We start from the raw sequence: 18179 nt of genomic DNA on the forward strand, positions 1-18179 counted from the left end.
TTCACATGCAAAAACTTCTGCAGGATAAGAATGATGACAGAGATCCACAAAGTTTTATTAAGTCCTAAAGGGTGACAACATACATTTACAAAAGACGAAGAGCCTTATACTAAGCATTGGACAAACTACTGTTCTGTCCTATCTATCACTAATGGTGTCTCTATGGCAGAGGTTATACCATTGTCTTGGGTACTAAACCATGTAACTATTTAACGCCTGCCTGCGTTACAAGTATGTCTGTCCTAGCTTGATAACAGCAATGAACACATAGGAGAAAAAATTCTAGAAAGTGATTTGGCTGTCTTGCATCGTGTTAGAGGTGCACACACGTTAGCATACGTAATATTACCCCTGCCACTGTTTGTTCCCCTAGAGGTATTACCAGAGAAAACCCTCAGGAGAGATAAACTGTATTGCTTTATCATTACTAGGGATGCTGTTTCCATGCTAAACTTTCTGTCTAAGTATCTCTGTCTCATAAGCTTCTGTCATGCAGAAACCAAAATAATATGGGGTTTGTTTCTTGACTGGAGCATCCAAGTACTATGCTAATAAGAAGAGAGGCATATATATGATGCATGCATTGCTGCTGTTTGAGGTCTGTATAGGGGAACACTCAGTCACCTGGCCTGAGACACTGCATCATTCACATATGTTACATTGAATTGTATACAATAAATTCACCCATATCAGAAATTACATACAGGAATATTTCAGAGACATAATAAATGATGCAATAGATTCCTTTCTGTACATAATTTTTATGACTTTCTGAAATTCTTTTACCACCACACAAAAACCAGGGATGACAGACCATTTCCATACCGCTTTAGCATTATCTTGTCCCATAGAATAATAGAGAAGGCCAAGCTTAATTTCATTAAAAGATGGGACCTAAGACAATAGTGGACATAAGTCATCATGACAGTACTTCTTTGGAGTAGGTTGGCAACAAATATGTCATATATAGAAGCCTTTAAAATTATACACAAATCTTCAGATGAAAGAAGTCTTCAAAAATCAAGTAAGAAAATATAGAATCATAGAATAGTTTGGGTTGGAAGGGACCTTTAAAGCTCATCTAGTCCAACGGCCCTGGAACAAGCTGGGACACTTCAACTAAATCAGGCTGCTGACAGCCACATCCAACCTGACCTTGAATGTTTACAGGGAATATGTTGTATCAGAGTCATTTAGTGATAATTCCTTCAGATGAATGCAGTACTTGATCCAAAAAGCTGAGAGTCGAAGTCTACAGTAGAAATGTTTTATTGAGAATCATATTATGACACCATTCCATACATCTACCTTCTAAATGAACTTAAAAATTAAGAGTTTTTTTGTTGTGTGGTTTTTTTAAAATAAGTTGGAAAGAAAACTATTAAGCAATGGAAAAAGTACTGCCCAGCTCCCAACTAATACAGGAGAGAGCTTTTGCTCTGTCAGATTTTTGTTCTGTACAAATTTAGAAGCTTAAGAGTTCAGAAGCACCATGAAAACTTTCAGAGCATGAATCCACAAGGTACCTAGTTGTACTATCAAAGCATTGTGTATATTTCATCTGAATTTTTCTTATCTTAATTTGCAGGTTAAAGTCCGTCAAGCAGCTGATAGCCTGAATAGGCATTCATCTTTACCATAATTCTAACAGCAATTTGTATTCAGACTTTTATTCTGCTCTGATATGTAGTAGCAAAAATGAGCACTTACACAGCCCATTACATTTTGAAAGCATTGTCCAAACAATTCTCTATGCCCTTTTGAAGAATTCATAGATGAAAGAGAAAACTGGATAAGAATAGGAAAACCAGACTCTCAAACTCCTGTTTTATTTTTGTAAATAAATAGCTTGGAAGCTTCAATCTAACCCTAATTTACAACTTTGAAACCATGTGAATCCAAACTGTGTCTAGTTTTGAGATGCTTAAAATGAGCTTTTCTCCTAAAAAAAGTGTAGCAATGATAAGGCATTACATTTGTATGGAGACAGACAAATAGTGGTGAATTACTTCAGCTGAGAAAAAAATCAGTTGGCCATTAAACTGCTGGTTTTAAAGCTCCTGAGAAATTTTTTACTGTATCATTTGAGCATAATTTCAGACTCTCAGAGAACTACACAAACAATGTAAAATAATAATACTTCACTGTAAATAGCCTTTATTTTTGCATTGATTTTGTTTAGATACACATCGAGTGCTAAAAAGATTGTGTAATTGCTCCATTCTGAAAATAGACAGCATTAGCAGCCAAGAAAACCTTCATTAGTTCATTATCCAATTTTCCCAGGTGAAAGAAATGTCACATGGAGGGCGTGCGTCCCTATCAAATCACATAGTAACAAACCACAAACCAGGATCTATCTAAATTCCTGTTGAATTAGACGCTCCATTCCACAACAACAAACAAACAATGTAGCTCATGCAGCCTACTTGCCTGTCATGTATTTGTTTAAGGACTATGGACTATAACACACTTAAAATACTCTAAGTTAAGAAAAAAAAAAAAAACAACAAACAGGTTTATTTTATTACTTTGCAGATATTTCAGGGATATTTCATTGTAGGTAATGAAGAACTATTTCATTTTAAGCAGTCTTTGAATGAGTTATTTTGCAGATGATCCCCAGTTTGCAGGTTATCTATTCAACAATTAATAAAGCCTTAAATAAATTCTATCCAAATACACATCATTAAGTGTCAGAATATGAAATTCAGATCTGGTACACCAGAAATCTAAAATTTCAGGTACTGATGAAATCTCTTAAATTTGGATATGGTTGCTCCCAAAATCACCACAAGATTAAATATAGAGCTAGTCACAAAAGAAGCATGAGTTTCTTAGCCACGCAGCTAACTAGAATGGTCAGTATTTCTGTGGTATACTGCTGACATTTCCTGTTTGTGAATTCTTGGGAAAAATCCCAGCTAGGAAATAATTCATGCCCAGTGAAGGGATGTAAGTCACACAGCATAAAAAACACAGGATCAGACAGCGATTTTTCTTTCTGTGGTGAAACAATGTCCTAGCAATAGAAAACATCCAAACATATCTCAAAACCCTCTCTTTGCATTGGGTATCTTTACTACAGCTTTTGGGTTCAAAGCATAACTTTTGGCTAATACCTCACTTTCAGTTCTCAGAGACAGATGCTTCTGCAGTCTCTCCATGTAGTGAAGTTATTACTAGCTTTTCATTGCCAGAGACACGGTATGTCCTTTGCAGCTTTACCAAAGTTATCTACAAAAACTACCTGTCACGCCAGTCTTACATTGGAGTTGCATTTTGAATAATTAGCTATAGAAAAAAACTCTTATTAAATCAAAATCATAAAAGCTGTAAAGTCAATTAATCAAAATAAGAATTAATCTGCATTTTAATATGTAAGAACATGTAGGCATAATTCTGCCCTGTATATCTACATATCCTCAGTGAAATGTGTTTCCAGCAGAAAAAATAACAGTTGATTTTGTAACTGAAGACGGAATCACAATGAAGACGTATAAGGAAAGCAATTTAAGTCCACAAGGCAATTTCAGTATCTTGCATTTCCTAGTTTCAAGTGTTTAGCTTTACAATTGGGTAACTCACTTTTGACTTGGATTTTTTTGAAGACTGGTCAGCACTTTATTCTATAAACAGATTATTCCCACAGAAAGTAATGGGACAATTACAGAGTAGAATACTAGGCACTAAAAAGAAATAGGGCCCCAGGTAATTAGATACATGGAGCAAAATATGTAATCACCGATGTTAACCTGTGCTTGCGAAGCTGAAAGCATCACTACTGAACACATACAGTGTTTGCAGAAGCATGGATATCTACAAGAACAACAGTATTCCTGTGCAAACCTACCTTGCAGGCCATAAAAGTACTTTATTCTACAAATAAATGGAGTTATGAAAGGAAAAATCACTATCAGCAAAATATCTGCAAGTGAAGTATTGCTCTGTTCATCCACTACAATATTCTTTACGGCCATTTGTTAATTGTATCTGTCACCATCCACGCAAGGAAGTGATGGGTGCTTTTAATCCCAGTTTTGCAGACTGGGGGAATGTATCCATACTAGGAACTTTTACATAGCAGATGAGTAAAGATGAGAAAGATGAGTGCTTCTAATAGCAAAGCAGCTGTCGCATCAGATTTTCACCTCATGTCCCCATAAAGTACCAACATCGTCTTTCACAGTAAATCCAGCTTCACTGGAAAAAAAAAAAGTAGAGTTTGCCGGTAGATTTCTTGCTGATTTTAAACCTAGTTATCTGAAAAATCAAGATTTCATACTCGAAGGTGAATGAATTATTCAGTTGTGTATAATGAGGGGTTAAAATAAATTACTTCTATCATTCCTATAATTCAAAATTGCCGTGCTGAGCTCTAGAACTAATCGCTTAAGGAAAAAAAAAAATTTGTGAAAGCCACTTACAGTTATCCTGCATATTACTAGACGTTGCAGTATTTTGAAAAGCAAAGTATTTCTTCCTTACAGTTCCATACTTACATAAAATTGTGTTTGTTCCTAATCTGGGGGAACACTTTTCAATGCCTTCTGGCACATTAGGAAGTTCTTTTGTACGTGGACACTTGCTCAGTGGGGCACGGACAATGAAGTGGTGTCAAAGCTTATCATTTAAACGGAAGACAAATGACCACATCTGATATCACGCATGGTTTCTTTGTGATATCTTACTACTCCCCTCTGTATAGTCTAATACAATCATGTATTACATTTTATTTTATATAAATTTTACAATCAGGCCTTGACAGCGATGACTCATTCTGTTGCAATAAAACCTGTATGTGTTTAATCAGAAATTATTTTATGTGGATTCATCCTTGCACTCAGGATTTAAATGACACAGGACTGATACTCATTTTGCTGAAATTACACTGGTGCAAAGAAGGATGAAATTGGGTACCTAACCATTTCCAAAGACATTTAGAGTATATCCTGAGACATACGCTTAGTCATGCAACAAACCAATTAATCCTTCATGTAGTTCTAATCAGTCAAAAGTGACTATAAGGACCAGATTCTGCTTTCAGATGCTCCAAAGCTTTTCCCCGCGTGTATAATATAGTGAAATCTCCTTAAGACATGGTCCTGCGCGTATTAGTTATCCTCTCCCATCTTATATACCTACCCACATATCTAAAATATGTTCACAACAGATGAAAGCTTAACCCAAGAAGATACTAAGGCAAGAAAAGTGGCTTCGTAAATAACACAAAAAATTGGTAAGGGCTACACTTCTGTTGTTACTGTTTGTGGCAAGCTAAAACAATTGCAGTGAAAACTGTGGTACTCCTGCCTGAAATCTTAACAGCCTTGGTGTTTGCTGATGATCACCTTAGGCATGCTACTAGTCCATAAACGGAAATAAGTTGATGCCAGACCACCTAAACAGCACTAATTATGTACTTTTATGACCATCTTTCTTACGGAAGCAGGACACCTTGCAACATGCAACACATCTGTTCAAGCAGGATGACAAGTGGGGTGTCGTTCCCATTTTAGAAGTGGGAACAGAAGGAGTAGCCAGTGCTGCAAAAGAAGCGGGTAGCAGATCAGGTTAATGAACCAAGTGTCATGAGCCCTTGGCTGGTTTTGCACCCGCCTATTGCCTCTGTTTTAATTAGGAAGTACAAAATATTCACAGTAGAAGTTTCAGATAAACTGGGCATCTACAGCTCCAAGTGATTTCAGCAGTGAGAACAACGATTTGCCATGTGGCAAAGGAGTGCAACTAGCACGCAGCATTGGCATGAATCAGATATGTTGGCTTCTTTTCATGATACTGTCTGCAGATTTTTGCTGACTCCTGTTAGTTTCTAAAAATGCTGTTAAACTTATGTTTTACAATCTGTGTACATCCAAGAAGTACAGATCGTGGGGATTAACTTCTTCTAACTCCCCAGATCTCAAGTTACCAAAAGAAGCACACAGGATGGTACTTTTTCTACAAAGATTCTATTTAAAAAACCCAACTTTGAGAACTAGGTAAACCGGCGGTGTTATCCATCCAGTGAGGTAAGGTGGGAATACAGCAAGCACACACCTTAATAAACAAGGCTTAACAGCTTAACAACACTTTTCAACAACTACAGAGGACTTTGGAGGCATTAGCTAACAAATTAATCTTGACAATAAACCCTTGCCTGACTAAATGGGAAGATGCTGCAGTTTCCTACTTTACTGAGAGAAAGTAGTGTGGAAAACTAAGGCACAAAACTTGAGAAATAATGCAAGGCAGATAAAGGGAGGCATATCGTAATAAAGAGAGGCATATAGTGGCAAAGAGCTCAGCCAAGCTACACAGCATTCAGGATGTACATAATAGAAAAAAAAAATCAGAATATTTCTGATTACTAAAAGTAAATAAAAAAGCTTATCACCTATTTTTTCTATTCTTTTTTTCATTTTTCTTTTGTTTTTTTTTTTTAAATTGGTGCCACTGGATTAATTTATAAGAGACGTTTCAGATCAAGAAATACTTGCTGCATTAGGAAACACACACAGAGCTGCATCCATCCTAATGAAGGATACCTTTCCACAGAAGGTGACGGTGCAAGAAAGCTCATTGTTCACATCACTCATTTCCATCTTCTCTCACCATGCATTCCTACATTACGTCTCTTCACTTTAACCTGTCTCTGAAACAAAACAACTAACAGACTTGTGACATCCATATGTAGAAAGAATAAAATTACATATGAGGCTAACAGAAAATATGGACATTCAACAATTTCTGCAGGAGGTATTCTAAATACTTACTGAAGAATGGTATATTATGTATTGTATTTTATTCTAATTCAATTTACTAAAAGAAATCAGCCATATATTGCAAAAAAAGCAACGTCTGCATTAACATCTGCATGTGAAACCACTACATTCCTGGATTAAACTCACAAAAGAGATCATTAACATATCTCATAGGACAGAGCACTCCCCAAGTAAAGAGTATTGCCTCCAAGCATAGGGCTGTATTTGGGATCCGCAAGACCTCTACCAAACAGACTATTCAAATCCACACTGGGGGAAAATGATTACTGTGGGGGTTCATTCAGCCATTTACAAAATAAACCATTTTTCCCACTAGTCCACATCAGAATATCATAAATCAGAACTTGTCTTTTAATGGACTGATGAACTTATCCCTCAACATTTTGACTAGTCTAATGGGATATTGGATCTGCTTGTGCCAGAGTAAGTTATTCACCTGCAAGATTCAGAGAAGGAGTAGTAAAGACCCTAGCATGGTAATTCATTCATTGTAATTCTAGTCATCTCTCTTTCATTACTCTCCTCCTTCCTGCACTATTGGTAAACATGATTCTTCCAGCTCAGAGTGCAAAATGTTTCACTTGATAATCTTCAACAGAACAGCCCCTGTGACTCAGTTTCCTCCTATGGAAGAGGTTTGAATTTCTAAGCAAGAGCCAATACTCATCCCTGGAACGAAGAAAACTTCCCTTTTACTGGTTTAAGACTACCCTAGTGCAGGAAGAAAAATGCTGCATGATATTAAAAGTGACAATTGAGAAAAATGGCATGCCTTGATTTAGGCCTTAGTCCTGCCACCCTCACACAGCGAACTTATATAAATTTATTTTTATGCCTACTTGAAAGGAGATTTAGTCCATGCTTACCAAATTATAATAAAAATCCCAGTAAAGACAAAAGAGAGAGAGATTATAACCCTGGTGAACGTTTTAAGATTTTAGACCAGTCTAGTGGGGAGCTGCACAGAGGAAACAGGAACAGAAAGTTAGAAAGTTGTTTAGATGAATGAAGTTTTGCTTTTCTCCTTTAAATAAAAATTAACATAATTTATTACCTGATTGCTAGAAGAACTATATTGTGAACTCAGCAACTCATTTGTGTTCTTATTTACTTCACAAATCAGGTCAAAAGTGAATCACAATTTATTATAATGGATAAATTTGAGCCTCTGCTTGTAGACTTCAACTTAAGTTTTACAGACACGAGGGCTGTAAAAATGACCATGACCACTGATCCAATATACACCTCCATGTTAAAGATAATGATTGCTTTGCAAAAAAAAATTTCTTAGCCCATATGATCCAGAGGACACATTCTTTAAAAAAAATCCTCTTCTTTCTGCATTCCTGGCTCAACTTTCATGGCTCTGGGGAAAAACAAATTTCATAAATGAAAAATGCTTAAATCACTATTTGGAAAACTGTTACAAAGTCAGACTGTAGTTTTTGTCCTGAAAAACTCTCAAATGAAAGTAAGAATGTAATTTTAAAAGAGGGTGAAAAATCCAATAAAACATTTTTATAAGAGTCAGCAATATTATAACTTCACATTCATATTCTATGGGTATTTTAGGCCTGCCTCAGATTTAAAAAAAAGTCTGATTTTGAATTACTGTAATTAACTGCAAAAGCTTGCTGATTTGTTGATGCAAAATAATATCAATCTTTTTCATAAACTTGTTAGAATCTTTGCAAATAAACAGTAAAAATTATACAAGGAACAGAAACCCGGCTCTTTGTCATTGGTTTGCTCTTGGCGTGCCGAGAAAGGTGTTGTAAGGAGGGACATGAGTGAAAAACCATGGTCCTTTCCCTAACGTCATTAATGTAACATTACCAAGCGGTGAGCCATATTCCTGTCACAGCATGCTTGTGAAAGAGGGAGTATATTGTACATTTCAACGTGAAAACTTATTAAGTCTGGGAGGAAGGAAGGCGTGAAACGATGAGTTTGCTTAGAAGCAGAGTAGGTCAAAAAATAGTTTGGAAAGCACTGGAGATGAAAAAGACAAATCCCTCTTGAGCTGAATAGCTGCAGGCATACACCATTAATTTTTAGCTATTAAAAAGTGCTGAGGCATATTTTGAAAATCTTCACTCTTACACTGAATTCTTTTTTTCTGGGAATATCAACAGGACTTTTTAATTTCAGCAGCATAGCCTGGCCCTAAATTGAGAATATCCAACCCATGAACATCACTGAAGTATAAATTCAGTTGAGAGTGATTTCACTATCAGTCTTACATATTTGCACCTTAAATGTAAGCCACTCTTGCATCACTACTGTGTGCATTACACAGTAGTGCTTGACATGAAAAGAATATTCTGCAAACAATATTGATTACAATTCTTTTTTACTGTTGGAAATCAGGAGGGAAAGGAGAATCACAACACTCTCTATTAGCAATGACTAATTTGCTATAGTAATCAATAGCACAACTGATGCAAAACCCAGGTCTTGGTCTGATACCACAGAACAGAGCATCCCTCAAAATAACATTTGAGAAAAGTTAAGTGGGATCAGGTTATTTAATAGATGTATTATTATGAGAATATGAGAACAAGAAAAATAATTCAGAGCTGCAATCTCAAATGCAAATCATTTAGGTATTTATTGATACCGGCCTTGCAACAGCTGTAGATAGAATGAAAAAGCTGATGCAGGAATGGGCTAAGAGTGATCTAAGACACAACGCACAGGCGCTGCCCTGGCATTAGGGCAGAAATGCAGTTACCCTTTGGTACTTAAGTTCTGTGTATTTTCAAGGCGCTAGACATGTTTTACCTGGACACCAAGGACACTGAGCTGTCATTCCTTCTTTCAAGAAGTCTGATTAAGCATTCATAAAAGGCATAAATAAAGGATGGCATCTGGCTTTCCCAAGTTGTAGCTATGGCTCAACAATTTTCTTCCAGTGCTATGTTCTGGTAAATCTTTTCCTCTGTTAAAGCAGATATTTTAACACAGCACTAGAAATCAACATTTTCTGTAGTCCATAATATCAGCTTTTGTCACTTAGGTCTTTATAAGCACTCTAAGCACCACATGCATCCCAAGCATGCAGCGACCAAAAGCTCCTGTATTGCCACAAAGAAGTACAGGACAGTCTGGGGCCCAATTCTGCTTCTACTATGTTCAACAACAGAGAGAATGAGTCATTTTTATCTTAAACTACTAAAACGCTCCTAAACTGCAACCTCTATCTCGCAGAGGTTGAAGTCATCTAGAAGATAATACTAGCTTGGGTAAAGGATCATCGCAGAAGGGAAGAATAAAGGCATAAGCACGTCAGATCACAGTTATCAGTGGGCAACTATAGTCTATTCTGTTTCTTTGTTACAAAAGATTAAAGTAATAATAATTTGACCATGCTTCCATCAATTTAAAATGCTCTGCTAGATAAATATTTTTAAGATCTGTACAACAGGCCTTCTATTTAACAATGAATACATTTCAGACTAACGTGCTGCCAAGCTCCAGCTCTCTTTCTAGCAGCTGAATTCTTGGATAAAATAATTTTGCAGGGTATGAGCAATGCAGTTCTGAAAATAGTATCACTGCAAAATGAAAGATGGCAAGAACCTCTACAATGCTGATTTCAATGAAATTTTGTCTCCTGTAATCAGTACCTATTTTGACATTTTCAGCTGAAGTGTCACACTTAATAAAACGTAAATCTATAGAATTTGTTAATTTTGAGGCCCCAGCATAAATGTCTAATAGAGAAACAATAGGAAAAAAGAGAATTTTTTAAACATCCATTCACAATTTACAGCATAAAATATTTAATAGAAAAATGCTTTATGGATCCAAATAATTTGCATTTATCACCACCACATGTACAGAGACACTCACAAAAAGAAACTAACACCAATCAACAAGCTATTTCGCACTTATCTTTAAGTATGTTTCTACTAGAAGAATGGATCGGAGCGATACCTTTTAAAATATCAGTGGGCTTACACATCTTGCGTAATGCTCAGTATTCAGACATGTGGTGCTGAGAAAACACTAAGAGGTGATATAGCACTTCCCTGATTCTAGGTAGATTACATCTTTTGGCTTTCTTTCCAATTCACTGATACAAAGGTACACTCCAGAAGGTTATTTTTTCCTAATAATGGAAATTTTTTAATAGATTGGAAAATAGAATTTTCAAATGAGAAGCCTGATACTTTACAATCCATTAACAGAGCTGTCTTTTCTAATTAACATCTGCAATAAAATTGGCATTCTTCTATCACAGAGTTTATGCTAAAAATGAGATTGTATGTACATGAGAGGTGTCAAAATCCATAAATCTGACAGTAGCAACAGATGAAAAGAACACATTGTATTTATATTCTACCTACATTCGGTGACTAATTTTATACAGAAAGCGACGCTGTGTCCCAAGCCCAGCTACATCCTCAGCAAGACCTACACTTGTTAGGTCCATGTGCAGACACCAAAAATACGAATGTCCCAGTTGTGCAAGCCCTAATTCATATGACTCATATAGACTTCCCCGACTTGTCCTAATGACACGGAAACAGTAAGGATGATTCATGCAAATAAAAAATGGGAATACACAAATTCTCTTCTAAAAATTTCCTGCCTGCATACATATATATATATGTTCACATGTATATTATTTTTATCCTCAGATATTTTATACCAATTTATAGAAGTAGCAGATCTGTCTTGAAAATAATGTATAATATAACCTCTACATACAGACTGAGGAGGAAAAAAAGGATAAAAGATAAAGGGAAGGGAGAAAATGAGTGGGGGAGGAAAATTAGAAATAATAAAATAAAAACAGACATTAAGCTGTATCCAGAATTACGTAATTACAGAAACAGTCTCATTGATATTGAAAGACTTCATCTGTAGGTTTATCAAAATGAAAATATCTGTTTTGTTGGGTTTTTTTTTCTTTTTTAATTAATTAACACAGATTTATCATCAGAAAGCAGTAGGTATATCTACATCTTTATATCACACATTACTAGCAGTAAAAATATCAACACTTCTAAGATATACTGTGTCAAATGTACACTTAAGAATTACAACATATTTTTAAACTCAGGACTATCTGTTTTGATGCAGTATAGATAACAGAAGAGAGATAAAGTGAGTCCTATGCTACCTGTATCCGGAAACATACAAACTATGTTTATTTAATAGTTTTTTTCCTCAAGTCTGTATAGATGTGGGTGATAAATAAATATATATGGTTACAAAGAAAGAAGTGCTTTGCATACTGTGTTGGCAGTAGTGTGGTTATAGTGACAGGAGTACTACATACAACAATATTCTCATATAAGTGCAAAATATCTGCTGTGCTACATGTGTAATTGAAGTCTTTGGAGTTGCTATGTTAAAAGTAAGAGCATGATATTCTGTGCCAACATATAATAGATCCCTAATACAGGATACAATAAAAATGACACATTTTAATGAAACCTAATATATATCAATCAGTAGCTAAGCCTTACAGCTAAAGATCAAGACACGATTACCGCTATACTTATATAGCTCATTGAAGAAAATTCTTCAATATTTGCGGTGAAATATTCCAACACAGGAAGCAACAAATGTGATTATACCACCTGCTCATATTTTCAGTGAAAAACTTAAGGCTCCCATTTCATACAGCACAATTCTTCCCCTGAAATTCTCTGTGCACTGCTGGGTAAACATATCAGAGCCTTTTTGCCTTGTCAGAGAAGTAAAATTAAATCAAGCGACTGAGATTCTATGAAACAGACATTGCTTAAACCTTCAGCATTTTTTGCTAAAAACGTTTCATACTTGTATTGGTGATAAGAACTCCTGAATGTCTTAGTAAAAGCACTTGTTAAAATATTTACTGATGCAGAAGGAACAGATGACTGAAGGAAAAGTGATTGTACAATAATGAGTTGTTGATGAAATCATGAACTATATAGCCCGGATTATGCACATTTTTCATACAACAGCTGGGAAATACTGCTTCCTCAGACCAACTTTTTAACTAAGAAAAAAAAGAGACTGAAAATAATGGGGAGAAAGCAAGTAGCTACGAACATAATATCAGCAAACCTTCAGTTCTTCAAGTATTAACATCCTTTCTCTCCTTTATTCTCATCTCCTGTGGGGTTTTTATTCCCCTATTTTTAATACTCTTAAAATATAAAATCTTTCACATTAAGGGCATTTCCATCCCTTTCTTTGTTCTTCCCCATTTGTAATCTATAGTAGGAAGCAAAACACCACTAACTGTCAAGCTGTAAAAAAGAATCCAAAAATTGTTTTCTCTTTCACCTGCTACATCATTACTTCTTGCAAAGCAGCTCTCCCAGCATCAACCTGTTGTGCTGTCTTCTAAATTAACTAAGCCTTATTTGCACTTTGATTTAATTCCAAAGGGGAAACATTACTATGAAGGATGGACAGGCGCTACAGATTGTTTCTACAATATTTCAATGGAATAATAATGAGAAAAAAGAAAGCCAACACCAAGTAGATTGTGTAGAACATGGAAATGCTATTGACTAACATCGTACTCTGAATTAGTTAATCACATGTATAGTTATAATTAAAGTTATATTACAGAATATGTTTCCCTGTTGATAATTTCTATTATCACAAGTGGCAGTGAAGGTAAATTCTGCAGGGAATGGGCAAACATGAATAGGGCGACAAAAACACTTTTAAGGAAATAATGTTATGCTAAAAAGTGATCAAGAATTCTATTTGAAATTATATTCTTTTTATACAGTATTCTTTTAATTTGACTAGGTTGCTTATTTTTTCTCCTTTAAAACTAGAAAAATCTATGTAGAAAATAAATTGCCGTTAGTTGTGTATGATAACCTCATCAGCTCAGTAAGAACCAGTAAATACATGAGCTCAAGCACAAGGGAAGCAGTGACTTTAAAAGCCCTGGCTTTGTATTTTGTCACTCTTGCTTCTACATGGCACATCTTTATAAACTGCGGCGCAAGAATATTTTTAAAGGCAATCTTCCCTTCAAATAAAGGCTGTATTTATTCAACGTAGAAGATATTAAGTGGTTATTTTACGCTTATCTTTGTATTCCTTTCTTTCATGTAACAGTGTGAGCATCCCTTTGAGTCTTTCATAATGGAACCGATACTCAGAACTGAATCCAATTATAACAACCTACCAGCAGTACTAATTGGTGAAAATGCATTGCTGGTAATTGCTGTAAACTCATCCTTCAGCACAGGATGAACGAGGGCAATAAATTCTACCCAGCGTTAAACAATAGGGAAGACTACCATTAGCAGTGTTTTTCTTATGTAAAATACATTCAAGTGAGTCATTCACTTAAAAGTTACCTACTGGTAGCTTTAACCCAAAATCATGGACTGAGGTAAGTGCTTAAAAAAAATATAGAAATAATAAGGTGAGGAAGAGAGAAGAAAAAGGAAGAGAACACGGTCATTAGTGCGTAGGGTTTTGTTGTGCGGGTTTTTTCCCCCCAGTCTGTAGGCGAATCTCAAATCTGAGGTATCGGCTTATTTTTGCCTTTCTTTTATTGCATGCCTTCATTATGTGATCTTTGCACTGCGCTGGGCAACACTTTCACGCCAGTAAGTATGCGGTGCTTTGAAGGTTTGCAGCTTACGGCCACGCAGAACACCTCGCCGCTGGCGCCGAGAGCATCCATCAGCTCTCGCAAAGGTGATTTTGGGGAAGTAGCGATGCGCCAGGCCAACGCTGAAGAAGCCAGTTCTTCAGTTGTGTTGCTTTAAGCACGCCAAAACCCCTCCGGTGTGGCACACGCGTGCGCACACACGGCCCCCCCCGGCCACGGCGGACAGAAAACAAACCCTGCAACTGTCAAAATATTCATGCTGTGCGCTGGAACCCGTCCAGGTAGGAGTGAGCTTAAGCACAGGCTCAAAACTCAGAGCAGCGCTCGCCTGCCTGCTTCACATGCCTGCCGCAGAAAGGCAAGAAAATCTGCCTTTCGCGTGAATTTTAAGAAAATTGCGAAAGTTTTAATTAAAAAAAAATTAGTTAAAACTCCGACTAGGCTGAAATAACCTTCGTGGGAGGCGGGGGCGGGCTCTGTGTAACTCGAAACTTTCCTGTCAGCACGGCCGAACTGCCGGGGGTATATTTAGAGCCGGGATCTGCTCCGGAGCGGAGCGGGGCGGGGCGGCGAAGCCTTCACCTCAGAAGTCCGGCCGGGGCACCCACCCCCCCCCCGCCCCGCTCCCGGCCAGCGCCCCGGAGGGACCCGCTCCTACCGTGACTCTTTCCTAAGCAAAAGCAGCCGAAATCCTGCAATTTTACCTCGCCGCCACTTTCCGCCCGGACTTACTTTATTTCCCTTTGTATCTTCGCCGGAGCCGCGCTCTCCCCGGCACCCGGGCGCGCCCCCGCCCCGCCGGGCCCCCGCCCGGACCCCCGGGCCCCGCGGGGACTTACGTGGTGGCAGAAGGGAAGGGTCCCTCCGAGGAGTGGTTCATCACCAGGGACTGGAAAAGTGTCAGGCTAAAGACTAGCAGCCAGCCAGCAGCCATCTTCCTGATCGAAGATCGATCCCCCTTCCCCAAGTCGGCGAGACGGCAATAATAATAAATTCAATTATTGTGTGTGTGGTGGTGCGGGGGGGGCTGTTGTTTTTTAAAGCCTCCTCCGCTCCCCCCACCCGCCCCCTCGCAGGAGGCGCAGCCCAGAGATGTGCGGAGAAGCGGGAGCGCGGCCGAGGGTGGGAAGGAGGAGGAGAAACGATGGAGATCTGTGGGTGGAGAGGGGGAAGACGAGAAACAGAGAAGAGAGAGATACTCTACTCTCCGCTACTCCAGCAGCAGCTCCAGCTCCATCTGATCCGCCGCCATCAGGGCTACTTTTGTAACAGATCTCCGCTCACTCCGTGCGTGTGCGTGTCCTTCCCTGATTTATTCCCCTGATTGCGGAGCAGAAGGAGGAGGCGGAGGGAGGCAGGCGGGGTGGGGGCTCCTGGAGGGAGAGCAGGAAAGAAGGGGAGAGAGTTGGAGACGGGCAGACCGCTCGCGGCTCCTGCCTTCCCTGCCGGCGGGGGAGAGCCGGGGCGGGCAGCGGGGGAGGGCGCCGGGCCCTGTGGCGGCCGCGCTCCTTACAAGGCAGCGAGGAACTCCCCGGGCCGGGCCGGGCCGGGCTGGGCCGGGCCGGGCCCGGCCGCTCCCGCCCCGCGGCGCCGGCTGGGGGGCTGCGCGTGCCGCACCTCCCCGCCGCCCTCACGCTATTTTTAAAACCGCCTCGTGCCTTATTTTAATTCCTCCCCCCCTCCTCCTCCTCCCTTGCAAGCAGCAGCCTCCCGCAGCCCGTGTGCTACCAGCCCGGGATGCATTTCTGTGCATGTGTTTATGTCTGTCTGTCCGTCTGGCCGCTGGCCCCGCCGGCGGCGGCGGGAGCGCTCCCAGCGCGGAGCCGTGCCCCCCGCCCCCCCCCCCCCCCGCTGGGTCCCCTCCCCGGCGGGCCGCGACCCACCCCGGGGAAGCGGGTCCCTGGGGGCACGGCTGAGAGTCCCACGGCTTCATCCCGCCGCAACCGCATCTCCAACCTACAGATTCAGATTTCAGATTCCTTTGAAAATTCGGAGGAGAAATTCCCTCTCCCGTCCTTTATTTCACCCCCGTTCACGTCAACCTGTCTCTGTGGCAACTATATACTCTCTCTACAGATGGAGAAAGTAATCCAGGGAAATATTTCTTAGCTTATTTGCTAAAGCCGTTAAAAGTTCAGTGACTATTTTGATTTTCCTTTCGATCTCTGGGTTGGTTTTTTTTGTTTGTTTATTTTTCTTTATTTTAATGGATTAATATATTTTTATTTTATTAAATATAATTATGTAATTATATTTTTATTTGTATATATTTAATTAGTCCAACAGGTGAAAATGAAAGAGTAGGCCCTCTATTCATGTTGTTTTCACAACCATTGTCTTTAAGGATCGCGTCATCTTGAATGTATTAACTCACAACAATTTCTGTAAACCAGAAAAGCGCTCACCCCTATTTTAGGGGTGGCAAAAGGACCAAAGCTGAGATCCACAAATGAAGAATCGAGTGTTCACGTTGTCCAGGCTCCAAGCCAACATGATATTTCAGCTGCAATCTGCAAAGCATGCAGTCACCCATCTACATTGTTTCTGGATTGGAGCTGGCACTTTGGAGCTGGTGGGAAGAACTCCCAGTTGTCTTCACCTACCCACCTACCTGTAGGTACGTAGGATTCAGGGTTTGGATGCAAGTCCGAAATAGCAGTTTGTAAAATGATACTGCAGCCTGTAGACTCAAACAGCCTGAAGAGTACCTACAGACCAGCTTCTCTAGGCCTACATAGGCTTTACAGTTTTGCCACATTAGTGGCAAGGCTTCAGGTACTCAGCACCTCTGCTTTCCTACAGGTGTGGAGGCACCGATGGTCTCTGCTGCAAGGTGCGACAGGTAACTGCGGAGTCACAGGCATGGGACACAGGGGTGATAATTCACAGAGGACATATCGAGATGAGATCCAGGGTGGAGAGAAGGTGTTGGGAGTGGGAGTTTGGAAAGATGCACAGAGGAAAGAGGCTGGAAATGTGGAGTAGTTCAGGTTCCACAAGGCCATGACAAATTTACTTCTTAGAGTGTAATTGAAGGCATCTCCTCACTCTTGGGGCCCCACACTGTTTAAGGGTAGTATTATCTGGCATTGAGAGGACATCAATTCAGTCATGAACATGAATATTCCCAACAAACACTGGTTCTGCTCCTTGATAGAACTCTTAAGGTTGGCACAAGTTCATGTCTAAACTCTGCTGAAATCCACAAATGATATATTCTTCTGTTAGTTGTGCCCCAAAACACTCAGAGCCTCACAGTGGGCAACACAGTGATAGATTGACACTCCGGCAACACTCCTTCAGAAAAACGGATGGAAATGCCCCACCTGGCTCCTTCCCTATGTGATCCAGCACTTGCCCATGTCATCTCTGCTCAACAGGAAAGTGCTCGTGTTCAATTCCCAGCTGTGCTTCCCCCAGCGGCCCACACGCTGCTCACCAAGCCATGGTCAGTGAGCTGGGAAAGAGCTGCTCTCCCACTGACGTGGGCAAGCAGAAAAGGATACACACATTGGTCAGGGCAAGAGAGGGTGCAAATGACTGTGCAAACCCATGTGGGAAAGGGTTTCAGTAGGTAAGAATAAGCAAGACCACTCTCCCTCAGATGGGCTGTTTCAATATAATGTACAGGAGACGAAGGAAGATCAGAGAATGATAATGTAAAATAATAAATAGGAAAGTATAGTGTTACACAGCAATGTTTCGTTCATTGTTCATATAATTTTCTGTAAGTGTACATTTGTGATGCTGCAACCATAATTTATAGAGCTCCTTAGGGCAATAATTATTGCTACTAATAATTCCAA

General features: G+C 39.4%; 1 protein-coding gene across 8 annotated transcripts in view; it reads right to left on the reverse strand.

The window, feature by feature from the left end:
- The window catches only part of CACNA2D1 (calcium voltage-gated channel auxiliary subunit alpha2delta 1), a 428757-nt gene extending 412926 nt beyond the window's left edge, over nucleotides 1-15831 (reverse strand). For all 8 annotated transcript variants that reach the window (XM_075081513.1, XM_075081510.1, XM_075081507.1 and 5 more), the window contains exon 1: nucleotides 15213-15831. In XM_075081513.1, the coding sequence (XP_074937614.1) occupies nucleotides 15213-15307 (95 nt within the window). In that variant the 5' untranslated portion in view covers nucleotides 15308-15831. The remainder of the gene's footprint in view (nucleotides 1-15212) is intronic.
- Between the last annotated feature and the right edge of the window lie 2348 nt (nucleotides 15832-18179).

This window comes from Phalacrocorax aristotelis, chromosome 1 (genome assembly GCF_949628215.1).
Source record: "Phalacrocorax aristotelis chromosome 1, bGulAri2.1, whole genome shotgun sequence".
NCBI lineage: Eukaryota > Metazoa > Chordata > Aves > Suliformes > Phalacrocoracidae > Phalacrocorax > Phalacrocorax aristotelis.